General features: G+C 55.2%; 1 protein-coding gene across 6 annotated transcripts in view; it reads left to right on the top strand.

The window, feature by feature from the left end:
- Window positions 1-476: 476 nt before the first annotated feature.
- Window positions 477-18,745, top strand: part of ANK1 (ankyrin 1) — a 213,975-nt gene continuing 195,706 nt past the window's right edge. For 2 of the 6 annotated variants that reach the window (XM_067022663.1, XM_067022667.1), the window contains exon 1: window positions 570-749. In XM_067022663.1, coding sequence (XP_066878764.1) covers window positions 624-749 — 126 coding nt within the window. In that variant the 5' untranslated portion in view covers window positions 570-623. Of the gene's footprint in view, window positions 750-18,745 lie in introns of all 6 variants that reach the window. The other 4 variants (XM_067022669.1, XM_067022668.1, XM_067022670.1 and 1 more) reach the window with 4 other exon arrangements.

Here is an 18,745-nt window from a genome sequence, read left to right as displayed (position 1 = left end):
TTTGTTGCCGCGACCCGACGGCGCGGGGGCCCGTGCGTCTGGCGGCAGCGGCGGCGGCGGCGGCGGCGGCGGCCCTGCAGTGGCGGAGCCCGGCCGGCCCGCGCGCCCGCAGCCGGGCGCTCGCAATGCGCCAGCGCGGGCGCCGAGCGCGGGCGCCGAGCCTCGTCGGGCTGGCCGGGACCCCCGGCCGCCAGCTGCCCCCGCGCCGCCCTGCGTTAACTGCTGGAGTCCGCCTCCTCCCCGCCGCTCGCCGCTCGCCGCAGTACGAGCCGCCTCCCCGCAGCCGCCGCAGGAGAGGGAGGGGGGCGGGGGGAGGGAGGGGGAGGGGAGGGAGGGGGAGGGGGGAGGCGGCGGCGGGGCCGAGCCCAGAGCCCGTCCCGGGCGCCGGCGAGGAGCTCCGGCCGCGGCGGGAGGCGCCATCCGGGGGCCGCCTCGCCCTCCGCGCGTCTCGCGGCCGCGTCCCCCGCCGACCCGGCCGCCTCCTTCCCGCGGCGGGGAACGCCGCTCCCCGCTCCGCCGGCGCGCAGACTCCTTTTTTTCCTGCCCGGGAGGGTGTCGCCACCTGGATCGCCAAGTGTGAGGGGTCCGGGAGGCGGGGACCGAGCGGGGCAGCGTGGCCGGCCATGGCTCAAGCGGCCAAACAGCTGAAGAAAATCAAAGACATCGAGGCGCAGGCCCTCCAGGAGCAGAAGGAGAAGGAGGAATCCAAGAGGAAGCGCAGGAACCGCTCCCGTGAGCAAAAGAAGAAGGTAAGGGGGGCGGCGGCGGCAGCCCGGCGGCAGCGGCGCCCGGAGGAGGCCGCGGGGAGAAGCGGCTCGGCAGAGCCGGGGGCGGGGAGGGCGCGGGGCCCCGGCGCCGGCCGAGTCGGAGCCGCCGGGTGGAGGGCGTGGGGCGGGAGGGGAGCGGGGAAGAGGCTTCGGTGCGGCCGGAGGAGGACAGGGCAGGAGGCGGGCGGGGCAGAGCGGGCGGCCCGGAGGCTGAGAGCGCTCGGAAGCCGGCCCGCCCGCTGCCCGCGCAGCCCCTTCAGCACCCTGGACAGACTCCGGCGGCCCGCGCCGCGCCGCGCCCGGAGGAACTTTTCCGGCCTCGGGAGGCGGCGGGAGGCTGGGCTGCTCCGCTCCGGCGCGCCGCCTCGCCGGGTTTTGCAGGGAGGCCGGTTTGGGGAAACGCGGCTCCGGGCCCCGAGGCTGCTCTGCCCTGCCCCTCCCCGACCCTCCTCGAGCCCGGGAAGCGCCCTTCCCAGCCCCGTGTGCCCGGGGACAGAACGGCTCGGCCCGGCGTCACTTGGCAACGTCTCCTGTTCTTGTCACTCAAGAGGAGCGGCGATGGCCAGGAGGGGAAGTTCCTTTGGAAGTGGGGCGCGGGTGCTGTCCAGCCTGGCCCGAGGGCCTGCTCAGAGAACAGGTCTCCTCTCTGTGGAGGAGTCGGGGGACGAGACACCCCCCAGCGAAGGCCCAGACCCCTCAGGGCAACCGCTGCTGTGTTCAGCGCTTCCCTTCTGGGTCTGGGGCCTTCCTACCCCCAACTCAAAGCACCTTTAGAAACACCTTTGGTGAGAGACACCTTCCCTGGTGAAGGGAGGGGGTTAGCTGACTGGGCCAGGGCTCCAGCAGAGGTGTTTTAGAGCCCCCTGTGCGGGAGGCCGGGAGTCCATGGATGCGGTTCTTTGGATTGGAGACTGGGCTGAACTAACTTCAGCTCCCGCAGAGCCATTTCAACCTGCGGACGTCAAGGCAGAGCACGGCCTGCAAGCCCTGCACTGGGGAATGGGGCCCCCGGGGTTCCAGGGCTGAGACGCTGGCCTTCCTCGCTGAGAAGGCAACATTTTTTCTTGAAATTGTCTCACTCTGAGAAAGAAGTTTGGAGCCTCTGCTTGACAGCAGAGGGGGGACAGGCTGCCTGTGGGTCAGGCTCCTCATACGAGTTGGTCAGTAGGACCCACATCCAGCCTGTTCCTCGAGATGAGACCCAGGGGCAGAGGTGTTCTCTGCCCGTAGCCAGAATAGCCGGCGTGCTAGGCTTCGCCGTACCCCTTCCAAAGGCGCCCCCCCCCCCGACTCCCCCCGCCGGAGTGCCGTCTCGTGTGTAAATAGTAGTTTTGCAAAGGCACCACCCCTTTAGCAGGACCTAAAAAGAAGCCTTTTGCAAACCGACGGGGAATCGGAGTTTGGGTTGGTGCCACTTAGAGAGAGAGTCCCATCAGGTCCGTCTGCTGGGTCTGAAATACCAGAGCCCATCTTGTGAGTCAGGCAGGGGGAAGTCTGGTTATATCTGACAGCACTCACCCACTTTCTTGGCATGAATGTAAACTTCTTCTGAGGAAGGCGTGCTCTCTATTTCCATTCCTGCCTAGTGCTTTAGGAGTGAAGCCCATCCTCTCCCAAACTGCTCACTCTATGTTTTTTTTTTTTTGGGGGGGGGGGAGCCGTAGTCAAAACAAAACTCTCCCTTTCTTCTCTTCTGTGAATTCTTTCCATTCACCGTAACTCCCTTCAGTATAATTCCGAATCCTGACTGCAAGTAATACACACATAGAAAAGTGGCAATTCCAGTATTCTTTTTGTTCCTTGATCTTATTCTTTACCTTCTTGGTGAACTTGGTCTCCGTGGTGAGTGCTGGATGATAATATGTTCCCTTCCTCACCCCTAGTTGTGTTATTTTCTTTTACTAGCTGGTCATAGCATACTGCGTCAGTAAGCATTTGAAAATCTGCCATATACAGATTTTCCTTATCTTATGCAGTGTCCTGGGTGCTAGGATGGATCCAACAATAATAAGGACATCTTAATTCAAAGTGATAGTGATGGTGTAAACTCTTAAGTTCTTGAGGTGAGGGGGCGACATGGTATGGGGTGAGGTGTGAGGGTGCTTGGTCTGTGTTTCGTAACGATGGTGAGTTCTTTTCGCCATCGGCCAGGTCGGGTGAGCCATCTTAGAGAGTGGAGTTAAAATTTATAGCAAAACGCAAAATCACCAGAAAGTGGAAGGCCCTCAAGAGAAAGGTACGGGAGGTAGAGCAATGCAGAAAGCCTCTTTAGAGAGGGCAGAGGACGCTCGTGTAGGAGCTGGTTGAACAGATGGCCGAGGTGGGGCTGGGGGCCGGAGTGAAGGTTCATATAAGGTGAGGTCTAATGAAGACCCGTTTTCCACAAATGAAGTCATTTTCTTAAGGCAAAGTATATTAAGATCAAGCAGCTGAGGACTCTACCCTGGTCAGCCCAGACTTGGGGATGCTGTGGAACCACGCTCATCTCAGCAGGAAGAAAGAACTTCACACAGGCAGATAGACATTTGATGCCAGTGAATTGGTGACTTGGGTGAACGTGTAGCTGAGCAAGGGAATTCTGGATTTACTAAAAGGAAAGGTGTTTGTCCCACGGGTAACCTACCTATCATAGGGGACTAACTGAGCAGAACCGCCTCCCTCCCCATTTGTAGAAATCATCGCGGTTGTAACTTCAACGGTGCTTGCAGCTTTTACAGTTGGTGGTATTGTGTGGGAAGACGCTGGCTGACGGGTGCTGTGCAGCGGGGCTGGAGGCTGATGTTGTGACGCACTGACTGACACAGATAGAAACCACCTCGACTCAGGCAATCAAGCTAAAGCTCTGGAGCTCGAGAAAGGCCTGCATCCTTCTGGGGTTTCATTCAGTTTTCTGCATGTGCAGCACACGTCCTCATCGGATGCTTGCTGTTGGAGCTGCAGTGTTTTGGGGAAAAAAAAATAAGAGCCAGTATCTATTACGCTGACTGATAAGTCCCCTGCTTCTGAAGATGGGGTTGGAAGTAAATAAATGGCAAAGAATGTGTCAAGCAGGAATTTGCATTAAGAATGACAGCTTTCTAGGGCTGAGGAAGCCTTGGGCATAAGGATGTGTGTGCTTTTTCTGTTTACTCGGAGCTTGAGGTTGGAAGAGGAGGGTGGGGAGGCTGGAGAAAAGGTGAGGCCGAGGATGGATGAGGAAGAAGGTGGACAGAGTTAAAGAAAGGAGAAGAGGAGGAGGGGTGAGGGAGGCAGACAGGGAGAGAAGGGGGCTGACATGTCAGCCCTACTTTAAGCGGTGACACTCAGCCTGCGGTGCCAGTAAGTTCCCTGGGGTAGCGTTTACTGAGCTCTCTCCCTTTCTCTTGTTCTGTCCACCTCCTTCATCCTCTGATGTTGGTGAAGGAGGGGACCAGGCCCTGTACATAGCTGTCCACCCAGTACCTAGCTCAGCACCTGACACACAGCGGGCATACCATGAACGCGGGGGACCAGTGCTTGAATGAGTGGGGTCGTACGTCTGTCTCTGTTCGCCTAGAGGTTTCTTGGTCGCAGGCTTGCGTTCAGATGAACGATGCACTCTTTTGGGGGGGGGGGCATCTGAAGAAAGCCTGACACTTCTTTCTTTTCGAATCATTTGCAAACCAACAGGGATTTGTAGGCAGGCGGTGGAACCATCTAATTTTTTGGTGCAGTGAATTCTACCACCGAGCCTGTAGTTAGTTCCTTGCAGGGCCTCTGCTGCACCAAACGACAAGTGCTTTTAGCCATTGGGAACAGCAGTGTTTGCACAGGACCCCAAGGAGCCAAGCAGAGGAGGGTGCAGGAAGAAAAAAAGCAAGCCCGGGAGCGGAAAGCGGCCATCCCCACTTAGCTGTGCAGGCAGCCTCTGCAGCATCCCCGGAGGGCCCTCAGCCTTCCTCACCTAGCTGGACCAGGCCCTGCTCCTGGACTGCGGAGATGCCTTTGGTTGATCCAGAATCAGAGGCCTGAGCTGAGCCTGTGGCCAGGGCTGACCCCCCGGAGGTGGCTTAGGATGGGGAGCGGGCCAGTGAACAAGATGTGGTGAAGGTCAGGAGGGTAGGCAGGAGGGTCACGGGGGCCCGCGTCTCCCATTCATAGAGGGTCTCAAATGTAAACTTCTGCTGCTATCTCCAAATGGGTCTATATATTCAATCCAAGAAAGGACGTACAGGATCAAAAAGAATCACGTTCCTTACACATCCTTAAACCTACGTCCTGCCGAGAAACCACAGCACGAGTATAACTGTTGCGGTATGAACTGATATCTGTATATAAAGCCTCTGTTTGGATGTGGAAGAGCATAATGACGTCTCATTGCATGTTAGGTATCAAACGTGTTAATTTATTTAGTTTTGAGTCTTTCACATACACCACAACTGGGGTACCCGCCCTTTGGTACCTCTTCTTATTTTAGTACCTGGGGAGGCTTAAATAATGGAAGCGGCCCTCCTCCTCTCTGGCACTGGCTGAAGATGTGGGAACTCTCCCAGCCACCTGTCTATCCATCCTCCAATCCAGCGCCTCCCTCCGTGCTACAGTAGTGGTGGGTCTGTTCCCTGAGAGCTACGGTCACCCGCAACCGTCCACTAGACCAAGAGAGCAGGATCTTGTGGGCAAAGAAGATGTTACATGTTCAGATGTATCCAGCACTGTGTGGTTGGCATATCACAGCCACGGCTCAAAGTAGGTCGGGTGGCAACTGAAATTTAGAGCCTGAGGCAAGGGCCCTGCCTGTGAAAGGGAACAGGAGCCAGCCCTGGGACCCTTCTTTTGCTCACCAGTTCTGCTTTCTCCTCTCAGTACGGAAGAGCTTTTATTTTAACTTCAGTCTAAGGACGCTTCTCCCTTCTTTCTCTAAAAACGAGCAAGCTTTAGTGAGTGGGTACCACGTGCCAGGCAATTTTCCTGTGTGTTGGCTCATTCCTGGCCTTTGCCTCTATAAGTGGATCCATCGGTCATTTCTTCGACCTTCACTGTCAAAGCTCATCACTCTCTTCTTCAAGAAACCTTTCCTGAATGCCCCCCGTCGCTCTTTCTCTGCACTCTGGGTTGCTCCAGCCTTTGTTCTGGCATGTCTGCGTGTGTGTGAGACACGTGTTCTTGTTTTATCCCTTCTACTAAATTGTAAGCTCCTTGAAGCCAAAGCCAGCGTCTTTGCACGTAACCACTCAATAAATATTTATGGCTTGGAAATGACTCAGAAGCTACATTTAACTGGTTCAGATTTTTTTTTTTCCCTTGGTCTTTCTATTTGATGTTGGAAGAGCTGGCCCTATAGAAGTGGAACCAAGTAAATCTGTTTTCTTCCCTGAATTATTCTGACTAAAGCAAAGGCTGCTGCCATCAGTGTTTGGTTTTCGGGAAAGGCAAATAAGCTTTGCTTGGCTCCATCTCTCCATTCCTGGTTCTTGAAAAGCAGCTCAGATGTCTTCCTCGTGCAGAGCTCTGGGCTGGGAGTCAGACGCCTGGATTCCAGCTTCAGCTCTTGTACTTATTAGCTACCTGGGCATGAATTAGCAGCTGAATTTCTATGAGCCTCAGTTTCCTCATCTGTAAAACTGGGATGAGAATCAAAGGAGAGTGTGCTTTGTAAAACTGAAAACTCCCGTATATTTAAGAGGTTACAGTTAATAAGGTAATAATGATTGTTAATTAAATTATTCTTTCTAATAAATCCAAAGCTCCGGCCCGGCCTTCCAGAGGTTGCATGAAAAGTCTTGCCGTTTGCTTGGGAAGGCCAGCACATTATTATTTCAGTGCTGGTAAATGAGAAAAGGACACATTCAATCATTTTCTTCATTTCATTTTCAGGAAAGAAATGAATTTCCTATTTTGACAAGATTTATTATCACAGACTTAGTTATCTCCATGGGGGCAGTCTACAACTTTGAGATGGACTTTATTAAAGCCCTGCATGGCAATTATAGCTGTATATCAAAAGGGGAACATAAAAGTGGTTCCTGAACTTTCTGAGAGTGCCATCCCTGTTAGGGCCCGGGCCGCTAAATCTGGGGTGTGGAATATCACAGACAATGGAACACGTGTCGTTATGGGCAGACCAGACTCCTCCAGGGAGACTCTGTACATCTTAGGAGTGTAAGCATAGCACCTCCTCCAAGAAAGGAGAACTTGCGTTATGAACCCCTCAAAGGTAAAACGAAGAAGATTGAGTGGCCAGCCGATTTTGAACCAGAAAACCTTTCTTTTCTCCTTTGCTTCCCGTGCGACTGGATGCTTCCCCTCGAAGAAAAATGTTCTGTGCTTTTGCTAAGGTGATAATACCTTTTCAGTGTCGGTTAATACATTTTTTATCCATTTCAGAGCACTGTCGCCAACGGTAGCTACAAACAACCTTTGCTTATCCAAGGAGGGCCTGTCTTTATTGAGAGGCTACGTGTCCTATGGCCATTGTCTCGCTGGATCCTGCAACAGCCGGTGACCGCAGAGCCGGGGCCTGGCTCCAAAGCTTGTTCACCGGCCTCTGCACTAGCCTGCCCTCTTCCGTGTTTGTTACATCCTCGGGGTGCTCAAAGCTATGTGGGCCCCGGGAGGGGAGTCAGAACTGAGGGTATCTTTCCTGCCTTCCCGTGCAGGACTTGCAATTAGTGGGAAAGCTGCCAGAGAGGGAAGGTAACCTGAGGCAGAGAATGGAGGCAGGTGGTCTGGGCTCAGGACAGAAGTGCTAGTGTCCAGATTGCAGGCGGAGCGTGGTGTCTGTCCACGGGCTCCTCTGAACGTCTCTGGAGCAGCCCGCATGATGGTGAGGACCCGGTTCAGGCCTTGGGTTAAGACAAGAGGCCAGAAGAAAGGCCAGATGACAAGTGACTCTTAGAGCTCACCTGCTCTGGTTCCATCTCGCCCGCCTCATGAAATGCTTCTTTCCCCCTTTACTTTCTGTTTTGGAGATTTCTCTTCCCACCACAGAGCTGGCGTCTTCTCCATATGATCATGTAATAACCTGCTTCTACATGGAGTTACAGAGTGATAACGTGTCTGCCGTTTTCATCTAGTTTTCCTTACTTTCTGGGACTGCTGCTTTTTTTTGTGGATGCGTAGAGGGCCTCTGGGGTCCTGGGCCTGCATGAGAAACACTTACCAGGAGCCCGACTTGGATGGGTGGGAACAGAAATGAGCACGGCCCGGCTGTCGCCCAGATCTCTCACGTCCCTCCCTCGAATTTCCATGGTTTCTTTTCCTGCCCCTAAGAAGTCAAGCGGGCTAAGTGATGCCCGCGAAGCGGAGTGCAGTCAGGGAGAAAACAGGCTTGGGAGCTTAAAAGGCACAGACTAGCATTAAAGTAGGATTGGGAGTGTTCGGATGGAGTCAGAGGAAGCATCACAGGAGAGGGAAGGAGGTGCTTAACTACGGACTGGCCAGAGCCATGACCCCTAAACCCAATTCTGAGGTTGGAGGGATGGCCCCAAACACTCACAGTGAGACCTACAGGGAAAGAGGGAGGGGAGAAATGGTCCCAGAGGCCCCTCAACTTTGCTGCTCTCAGAACCACCTTGGGGACAGGGCTTATTACATGCAGAGCCGCCCCACCGCCCACCTGCAGAATCAGATGCACTACGGGGCCAGGTACCCACATGTCCAGCAAGGCCCCCTCGGGTGAAGCTCGCAGAGAGCAAAGTGGAGCCTCTGTCCTAGTAGATGGACAGGAACCAGTTGATGGGTGACGGTAAAACTAAGGGAGAATCAAGCCAGGAAATGAAGGAAGGAGGGGAGATGGTAGGGGATTTGTATTTACTTATTATTTATTCTGTATCCACTTTCCCAAAGGAAGTGGGCAAGGAAAGAGTTCACTTGAGCACCGTGGCCAGTCCTATGGGAGAGGTGAGCCTGGCCAGGACCAGGGCCTGGGGCAGCTTCCCGGGGGGAGAGGCTGGGTCTTCATGGACTATTAGGGGTCAGCCTGGTGAATGGGGGGCAGGACGTTGAGCTGAGGCGATAGCATGGGTGGAACGTGAGCTAGTGGGCTCTGGAGGAGGAGGTGATCCAGGACCTGTGGGCCCAGTAGCAGGAACCAAAAGGGCGGGGTGGGGAGGATAGGGTGCGCTGGAGCGGAAGCTGAGACGGGGCCAGCCTGGGTCCAGAGCACAGAGGAAGCCCGAGGCACTCCAGGCAGAAGGCTGAAAGGCTGCTGCGCCTTCAGTGTAGAAATGGGATGGGGTGCGGCTTCGTGATAAGCAGGGCATCTAGAACGTGGAGGAGTAGTCCAGCGGAGGGACAGGGTGGCTTGTGCTAGGGTGGACAGGGGCGATGCAGCATGTGACAGACTGGAGACATTTGGGCGGTGGAGAAAGTTGGTCTTTGTGAGTAACAAAGCGGGTGTGAGTAAGTAATCAGCCATGCTTGTGTGGGTTTCTTCTTGACATATGTTAACATATCTGCGCACGCGTGCGTGTGCGCGCGTGTGTGCACGCGTGTGTGTGTGCGTGTGTGTGCATGTGCATGTGCGTGTGTGGGGGGGAATTAAATGTCAGCAGGGCCTCATATCTGACTTGGTGTTGGGGTAGTTAGTTGGTGGTGCCTTTCGTTGAGCTGGGGACAGGTTAGGAGGAAAATGACAAGTCCTTTTTATGGGATATGCTGTTAGGTTGCTTCCTGGGGCTCTCATTGGATGGCAGGAGAACTAATAGAAAGTGTCCTTCAAAGTGTGGGAAGCTGTGAGGCTCCATGGAAAGGAGAGGCCATCCGTCCAAGTCCCAGCTCACCAGCGAAGCCCTGGCGTGCAGGTCTTCTGAGAGGTTGCCTTAAATAGGGCGCGTGCATGTGAGAAAGCCTGCGCGGCCTGGCGGGAGCTGTGAGGCATCTGACTGGTGGATACTGACACGACAGCAGGGAAAGAGGGGCCCTGGGGCCACACGTGGGCTGCAGGAAGGCAGGACTCGAGATCTCAGTTCCCCAGCCGGGGGTGGAACCCAGGCGCTCGGCAGGGAGGGCGCCGAGTCCTGACCACTGGGCAACCAGTAACTTCCCTCTCCACTCTTAAACATGTGACTTTGGCGCCATCACCCAAATGGTGAAATGCTAGGCATTCACTCAAAACGGTGCTTAAAAGAATAGGTTTTTAAGAATATGCCTCTAATGAGAAAGTAGGAATATGCTTCAGCTGTAATGTCATTAAAAAATGCAATGTGATGTAATTAAAGGGAAGGATGGAGGATGCCTTTCTTGCCAAGGAGGGGAGCCAGGCCTTCTCTGCCTGTGTGTCTCCTGCAGACACAGGCTGGGATGGGTGGATGACCTCACACCCCAGGATAGAATTCCAAGGTGATGTGGACTAGAGCCCAGTAGGTAACGGAATGTTCTGACTCCAAGTGGAGCTGGAGTGCGGTCCTGAGCGTCTGAGCATCTGGGTCTTGGCATGGGAAGCCACCCATCGTAAACCAGCTAGAAAACGTGTGTGTGTGTGTTGGGTGGAATGCTCCACTCTGCAGCCAGAGTGACCTTCCAAAAATGCACATCAGATCCTGACATTCCCGCCTTTTGAGTCCTTCGGTGGCTTCCTAATTGCCCTTAGAATAAAGTCCTGGTGGGTTACTCCGGCTTCCGAGGCCCCCCTGGGTAGCCCATAGCTGCCGTTCTTGAATCGTCTTTCTTTCCTGCAGGCTGCACTCAGCGGTCCTCCGAACTTCTTCTAGGACGTAGGATATACACGCATTCTCTGCCTTCAGATCTTCTGTCGGCTGAATCTTTGGCCTCAAACACTAACGCCAGCTCCTCTGTCAGAATTCACTTTAAACCTTGCCTCCCAGGTGCTAGATGAGGTTAGGCTACGCCGCCCCGTAAGGCAACCAGGAGATTGCATGGACGTCCGTGTGTGCCAGGAGGGCGTCTTTGATCGAGATGTCGGAGCAGCGGAGAAGAGATGCCGGCAGTGGCTTTGGACGGAGTCAGATGGTCCGGGGCTGGTGCCCTGGATGTTTACTAACTGGGAGACTCTGGGGAAGGTGCTCAGTTTTCCTCTCTGAGTCTTGGTTTTGCCAGTTGTAGGGTGGAGGGGATAGTATCTACTGGACAGCCGTGCAGGGTTGGTGGAAGGATGGTAAACCCCTGGGATACAGGAAGCACTCGATACAGGCCAGGTCCGATTCCGACGACGCCTTAGTTCCCACTCATACCCACCCCTGGCCACCCCGCCGCCCCCAGCGGGAGCAATCAATGAAATCCAAGGTGTGGCCCTTGGCAGGCTGTGAGCTCCTTTCCAGAGACGGCCATCAAGGGTTCGTCCCAGGGTTGGTAGCGCTCATCTAGCATCACTGCCAATTTCTTAAGTGAATGAGGGAAAACTGGAGAAATGTGATCTCAAATGCCAGTGAAAGTGAAGAATCGGGGAAACAGCCCAAGTCAGAAAAAGTGTCCAAGTCTGAAATGTCGGTGGAGTTGTATTGAATCTCTGGAGATGTTACATTCTTCTGTGGCGTGGAGGTTTGGCAGATTCATTTTAATGCCCTTGGAAAGAGCTGCTTTGGTCTCTGCCAGCTGGGAAGCGGGAAGTCTGGCGTGCTGATCCCAGGTTACGTGGTGCACCCCGCTGCTCGGGACCCAGTGCCTCTGTGCGCGTGGGGTAGCGTCCTGGGAGCCACGATGCTGCAGCTGGGCCTCGCTTTCTGCCGTAGGCGCAGCAAACCGCCGTCTGACGGGTGGTCTCTCTTTTGACGCTGCCTTCTGGCTCCTCGCGTGTGTCATAGCATGTGGGCCTCGTTCTTGAGCACATATGCACCTGAAGGACATCTGGGCTACAAGCCGCATGGTTGACTCTTGGCACTTGAACCCACTTGTCGATGCTGCCGCCCACGCGACAGGACTTAGGAGAGGCAGGTGGAAAGAACATCCTTCGTGATCCGGTACTGAGGTAAGCGCTACGGCATCGTTGGATCCTTCAGGAAGAGCGTGTAGGGTCCCTCCCGTGCACTCGGCTTCTTCCACTTGGCTTGCACCTCCACTGCTCCTGCTAGAGCCTCCCCTGGTCGCTCTTCCGATACAATCTTTGTCCTGCTGCAACCTCCGTGGTGACACTCCCCTTCATGAGACCCTCCACTTCCCTCCCATCCCCTTTAAGATAAAGTCACACTCTTTCCCATGGCTTCCGAGGCCGTGGACGCCCAGCCTACCCCTGGGGGCTTACCCCATCCCCCCACCGTGCCCCCCCCCGGGTTTGTGGCGCTGCCCTGCCATCCCCCCCCGCCCCCCACCCCCCACCCCCGTGCCCAGCTTTGCCTCCTCCAAGAAGCTCTCCCGAGTCTGGGTCAGAGATGCCATAGAAGAAGGGAGGTCAGTGAGGCTGTGTCCAGGACCCCTTCCCACTCGGCCGTCTTTCACAGATAATGGCGCTTTCAACCAAGTCCTAGGACAACACAGGAGTATAGGCCCGTTACATTGCATTTCTCAGCTAACGACGCCCGTGCATGATGTGGATTGTACGGACCTCCCCTTCCTCTTCTATCACCCCCAGATGTGCGAGCATTAGGTACACGTGTTGTGGATGAAAAGAGCAGGCCGTGGAGTCAGGAGAGGTGGCATGTGTTCTGGTTCTTTCCACTCTCTTGCGTAGCTTTGGACACTTCTAGCCTCGGTTTCCATGCCTCTAAAGCAAGGGGATTGGTTTAGTGAGCTTCTAAGACTCTTCTGGGGGTGCTGGTAATTCCGTGAATATGTGAATTTCCAAGGCCAGAGCAGAATGGTTCCCAGAGGCCAGCTAGCTTGCCCCGGCCTAAGGTGTGCCAGGCGGGACATCTGGATGGAAGAGGCTGTCAGGTGTCGAGGTCCAGCTCTGATGGACACCAGACCCCAGGACATAGGGGTGTTGGCAAATGTGAAAGACCGCATAGCCCGGGGTGCTGGTTCAGCGCGTGGACACTCACCCCACCCGCTGTGTCATTTCCATGAGGCTGGCACTGTCATAGGCAGGCCAAGGAGAGGAGGGCGCGCGGCAAAGGGCCAGGGTCACACGGGCTGCCGGAAGGCGGCCGTGCTCAAGGTTAACAGATCTGGTCCCCTGGGTGCGTGGCCTTGGAGAGCCCGTGTAAACGGGCTGCCCCGTGACCCTTCAGACTTCCTACTGCAGCCAGTTTGGTGCCACCTCCTACATCTGTCACAGAGAGCGGCGTCTGGGAGGGCAGAGGGCACCTGCACAGGTGAATGGAGAATGCAAGACGCAGGCGCCTTCTATTTTCAGTGCATGGCGACTGGGTCTGTCACCCGCTTTCAAGGTCATGAGCAAAGCCGGCGTCCTCCGCGAGTTTGGAGGAGCCCGGGAGGCCCTGACTCTGATGGGGGAGGGGGCTCAAGCGGCCCTTGCTGCTTGCATTTTCCTGGAAAGCAGACTCAGCAAACCCACAGCCTAGAGAACGGGGGATGCACTGCGGGGTACGCCACGCGGTTTGTCAGACAGGCCTGGCTTTTCAGAGACGCTGCTTTTAGAGATGAATCGTGTAATTTTCGACAATCTCTGCCGTGTCACTCACTGAGATTCCAAGGAGCCAGGATTTTCAGGAGAGGACAGTCCCACACTTTAGCCCCAACTGAAGCTCTTTTCTGACTTCAGTCTCCGCCCCTGTCGCCCTTTCCTTCTCCCGGGAATACAGTGTCCCAGGGGACTGAAAACCAGTCCCGTTTTCTCCGGGGGCCGCTCAGCTGGGGCTGGGAGGGGAAGGAGAGACATCCCAGGAAGGGGGATCTCCACGTCCGGAACCTTCTCCAGTGGTTGCATCTCCTGGGAGATGAGCACCCGGGTCTCAGGCCTCAAATAGCCCCGTGGACAGTGGGCATCGTGACACAGAGCCGGACGGGCGGCCGGCGCAGCCCTTGCGTTACTTTGCTCTGCTCTCAGCGGCCCTGCAGAGAGGCGGGTACCAGGTCCGCCTCACGGGGCTGGTAAGACGTAAGACTGGCGAGACGAAGCGCGGCTCGTATGATCGGGGCGTGCCTGTCCTGTGGCTGCAACCTTGGGCTGTCTCTCTCTGAAGTCCTGGATTTTTGTAACAAGCAGGCAGTAGCAGATGCAGGGTGTTGTGGATTGAAATTCAGGTGGTTTTCTGTTTTCGGCGCCTATCAGCTGCCACCCGCAGGGACACAGCGAGGCCCGGCCATTGGTGGCCAGTGTTCTCTCCACGAAGGACAAAAGGGACAGCAGGGGACCCCCTGAGGGCTGCATGACTCACTTGAGCCCACTCAACCCAAGGGGCTGGCTGAGTGACACACTTTACAGGACACTGGAGGGCTCAGGGAGCTTATGTAACCGGCCCAAGGTCACACACCTGATCAGGGCCAGGGCCGGGTTTCACACCAGCTGCCTGATGTGAAAACCTTCCCCTTACTGCCTCGAGGGTTGTGATGAGGATTAGACAGAACGAAGTGTATTCCTAAGGGCAGAAAGATGGGGGGCCAGAAACGGAGAACATTTTACAAGCACTTGACGCAGAGCCTAGAGACAGACGAGACGTCCACAGGTCAGTTCCTTGACTCTACAGGATGAAATACATCCCACCTTGTGTGGGCCTCCAAACCACTTGGGAAGAGAAGGCCTACATTGCCCCAGAAGAGCCAAGATCGACAGAGACTTGGAGATGGATACAGACAGACCCGAGGCAGTACCTGACCCGTTTTTTTTTGTAATGGGAGCATTAGGAACTAAGGAAGCTGGTCCTGACTCTGACTCTCAGGAAGCGGCTGGGTGACCTTGGGTACATGACTTCACCTCTCTGGGCCCCTGTTTTCTCACCTGCGGCATAGAGGGCCTGGAGTAGGCGAGCTGACGTAGCATCTCACACCCCCGCCTCTTCATGGGGAAACCGCAGTCCAGAGAAAGGCAGTGACTTGTCCAGATCACATAGCTACTCTTTGTGGCCAAGCAAATACTAGAGCCAGGCCTCCAGGCTCGGCTCTCGTGTGCTCTGGTTAGAAGCCTCTGCCCTTACAAGCTGTGATTTTTTGAGAACAACATAGTATGGGGAACCCAGAGAAGGGATGAGGGACTCTGGTCCTTTGGTTCTGCGTGGAAACAGCGCCACCAAGGTCAGGCAGCACACGGAAGAGCCTGCAGAGATGGGCTGCGGTGCACCTGCGGTGCGGAGGGGCTGGCTGCATCCTTCAGGGCCCGCCGGGCACCCCCGGCAGGGAGGAGGCTGCCAGGGAGCTGGGTTTGGGCGCAGAAGCCTCAGCCCTCTCTGGGCCTGGTGGGAGGAGACGTGCCCTGGCTAGGTTGTTCCAACGGGCCTTCATCGCACTGGCCTCGTTAGTGCACTTCGGTGCCACGTGCACCTCGGGGCGCATTCGGGGCCTGGGACGCTGCCAGCCACGGCCTGCTGTGGACACTGAGTTTGTTCCGTGCACTCTATGGCCTCAGGGGCACCTTCGTCAAGTACAACCTCCCCATTCGACACACGGGAACTGAGGCCTGGGCTGGAGTGGGGTCACCTCTCCCAGGAGCACGGCTGAGCGGGGCCTGAACCCGGGCCTTCTGAGTACTGTTTGGAGGCAAGGTCTGGTTGCCGCTTGAGTTGCCAAGCGTGTCTATCTATCTCTATCTATCTATCTATCTATCTATCTATCTATCTATCTATCTATCTATCTACCTATCTTAGTTACCTACTATTTTATTGTGCTCTTTCTTGGGGAAAGAGGGAAGAAGAAAAGCTCCCTTGCAGGCACACTGCGTTCTTCATACTTGGTCTGAGCCCATCTTTCCAGCCTTAGCTTCTCCCCTGCCTTCCCACTCTTCATCTCTAAGTATGTGCAGGGTTGTTGCCTACACGCTGCCGTACCGCCCCGCCCCAGGCCTTATTCGTACACATGATGCTGCACACAAAATTCGAAACCCTCCTCCCCTTGGCCTCCCAATGACCTCCTATTCATCTTTCAAATCCAGAAAAAACTACCACCTCTTCCGGGAAGCCTTCCCTGACTACTGAGCAGAAATAATTGCCTCCTCTTTTATGTTCCATGGGCCCTGCTAATCTCGCTATCACAGCAGTCATTGTTTTGTTTGTTTCAACCAGAGGTGGGTGAACTTTTAAAAGGCCGGATAGGAAATATTTTCTTAGTCTCTATTGGAGGTATTCACCTCTGCCATGCTGGCACAAAAGCAGCCATAGACAGTATGCAAATGAATGAGCATGGCTGGGTTCCAATAAAACTTTATTTATGGACACTGAAATTTGGATTTCAGCTCATTTTCACGTGTTACAAAATGTTATTCTTTTTTTTTCCTCCTACCATTTAAAAATGTGAAAGCCATTCTTAGCTTATGGGCTGTACAAGAACCGCCAACAGGCTGGATCTGGCCCTTAGGTAACAGCTTGACAAGCCCCAGGTGAAATGCTGTTTCCTTGTTACACCTTGCACAGGGGCTGTGCCGTGGTCATCTCTGCGTCCCCAGAACCTGCTGGCTGGCTGAATGAATCTGGTGATTTACATTCAACACACGTGCAGAGAGAGAATGATAATGACTAACTTCTTAAAGGATCCTTTGAGGGATGGAGGTGTGAGGGGCATTATTGCCCCTATTTCACAGACAGGAAAACTGAGGCTGGAGGACTGGTCCATGGAAGAGCCTCGGGGCCTCACCTCCAGCGGGGGTGCTGCTGCTCTGAGTGCTGGGGAAGCTTGGAGGAGCCGTGCCAGCAGGATGGCTGGGCTGTGGGCTGTGAGAGCAGCCATCTAGGAGCGTGTCTTTCGGTTGTGAAAATAGAGACAATCTGGTGCCCGCCTGGGGGGAAGGCCTGTGTCACAGCACCTAGGTTTCCTTCCCGCACCTCTGATAAGAGACAGCAGTGTCTGTTCTGCTGAGGGGGGAATTGTCACACATAGCTAAAATTAGATGTTTTGTTGGAATTATGCTGATTTGACTTAATTGCTGGGGGATGTCAATGTTCCTCAGAAATCCAAGCGCTCCGCTGGTCTGGGTGAATAATAGTAATCCCTTCTGTTTGTGTAGCGCTTGCCACCCCAGCCCTTGCACCTTCAGTATCTGCTCTGATCGCTCACAGCAAACTCGGCCCAGAGGACCCCATCCCCAGGGGACCGGGGGGGGAGGGGTTAGCTACCAGGTCACATGGGTCTGAGTCCTCGGTGGCTTCTGTCTCACTCGTGCTGGAGTTTGAAAACTTTGTGCCTCGTTTTCTGAGCCGTGAGCAAGGCTGGGAACCCCTGAAATCTCAGGGGGTCCTGCCCTTTGATAAGTCCTGTGCTTGCTTTCATGCTCTGCTATAGTTATTCTGAATCATTCCTCATTTTTTAACGCTGCGTTTTCATTTTGCACCGGGCCACGCAAAGTATGCAGCCGGCCCTGGCCGTGCGATTGACTTCGTGGGCCACGGCACTTGTATATTTCTATCTGGTTAACCTTGGGTGGTGTGACCTGATCTTGGCCGTGGCAGCTGGGATGTTCAGAGGAGCATCTTTTTATAGACAAGTTCCCTGACCCTGGCTCAAGGTGAGATTCCTGCGTGGCTTCTGGCGAGAAGGCCAGCCGGTCAGCCCCCAGCTCCTCCCCCTTCCACCTTCTTTGCCCTGGACCACGGGGCAGGTGTGTGTCCCCACGTGTGCAGGCGACGATTCTCCCATTCCCCCGTCAGAGGTGAAGTTGAAGAGGCAAAGAAGTGCCCTCCACCGCCTGCGACCGTGGCACCAGGCTGGGTGCACAGTGAACCTTTGGGTGCTGTCTTCCCAGTGGGCTCGACTATTCAGAACCATCCCTGCTCTCCGGGTCTGGAGCAGATGAAGCTGTTAGTTTTTGTCACTGTTGCAGGTGGCATTTGGGATGGCTTCATAGGTCTCAGAATGGGCTTGAGGGGCGCGGGTGTCTGGGACTGCTGCTGGGCCCGCCACCTTCTAGAATATCGGTGCCTGTGCTTCTAGCGGACTGTGTTCTGCCTGGAGTGACCACAGCCGCAGGTTGCCGACCCCGGCTGGGTACCAGGTGTGACAGCCAAGCCCCAGCCTCTCCCTCACACGCTGGCCTGTGATCCGCTCCCCAGGCGCGCCTGCCCCGCCGTGCCCCGCCCCGCCCAGGGCCTTGGCGCTTGACGTTGTCTGTGTCACTGCCCTCCCGGAGCTCCCTGGCTCCTCTTTGTCTGTCTCAGCACAAATGTCACTTCCTTAGAAAAGACTGCTCTGAAGTCCCAACTCAACCCCCCACCGACCGTCCATTCCCCCTTCACATCATTCTGCTTAATGTTCTTCATTATCTGGAATCATCCTGTCTCTGGTTTTTTATCTGTCTCCGCCTCCCTGCATTAAAAAATACATTCTCTGAGACCAGGGACCTTGTCTGTCTCATTCACTACTCTATTTCCAGAGTCTAGAAGAGTGTGCGGCACACAGTAGGCGCCTAATAAGTATTTCTTGAACGAAGTGATGCATCCTCCCTACCATCCTGTAAATTAGGTACCATCAGCCTCCTCTTATAGATGGGAGACTGGGACCCTAGAGCAATTCAGAAACCTGCCCCAGGCCCCACGGCTTAGAGAGGAGGGATATGGCGGGCTCCACAGCCCAGGCGCGCCGCCTCTCCAAAGACGCGGCCCCCAGCCCAGCCTGGAGTTCAAGTCAGGAGCGTGTGTGTACTTCTGCAGCTCGGGTCTCTCTTTTCTTTTCTCCTTTTTTTAAAAACAATTAATTAATTAATTTTTTGGGCTGCATTGGGTCTTCGTTGCTGCGCACAGGCTTTCTCTAGTTGCGGCGAGCGGGGCCTATTCTTTGTTGCGATGCGCGGGCTTCTCATTGCGGTGGCTTCTCTTGTTGCAGAGTGCGTGGGCTTCAGTAGTTGTGGCACATGGGCTTCAGTAGTTGTGGCTCGCGGGCTTAGTTGCTCCACGGCATGTGGGATCTTCCCAGACCAGGGCTCGAACCTGTGTCCCATGCATTGGCAGGAGGATTCTTAACCGCTGCTGCACCAGGGAAGCCCAGGGGTCTCGCTTTTCTGACCTGTGCTGTCCCTGGTGATTGCT

This window comes from Kogia breviceps, chromosome 20 (genome assembly GCF_026419965.1).
Source record: "Kogia breviceps isolate mKogBre1 chromosome 20, mKogBre1 haplotype 1, whole genome shotgun sequence".
Classification (NCBI taxonomy): domain Eukaryota; kingdom Metazoa; phylum Chordata; class Mammalia; order Artiodactyla; family Physeteridae; genus Kogia; species Kogia breviceps.
Note: the sequence above shows the minus strand (reverse complement) of the source record. Positions and strands in the feature narration are given on the sequence as shown.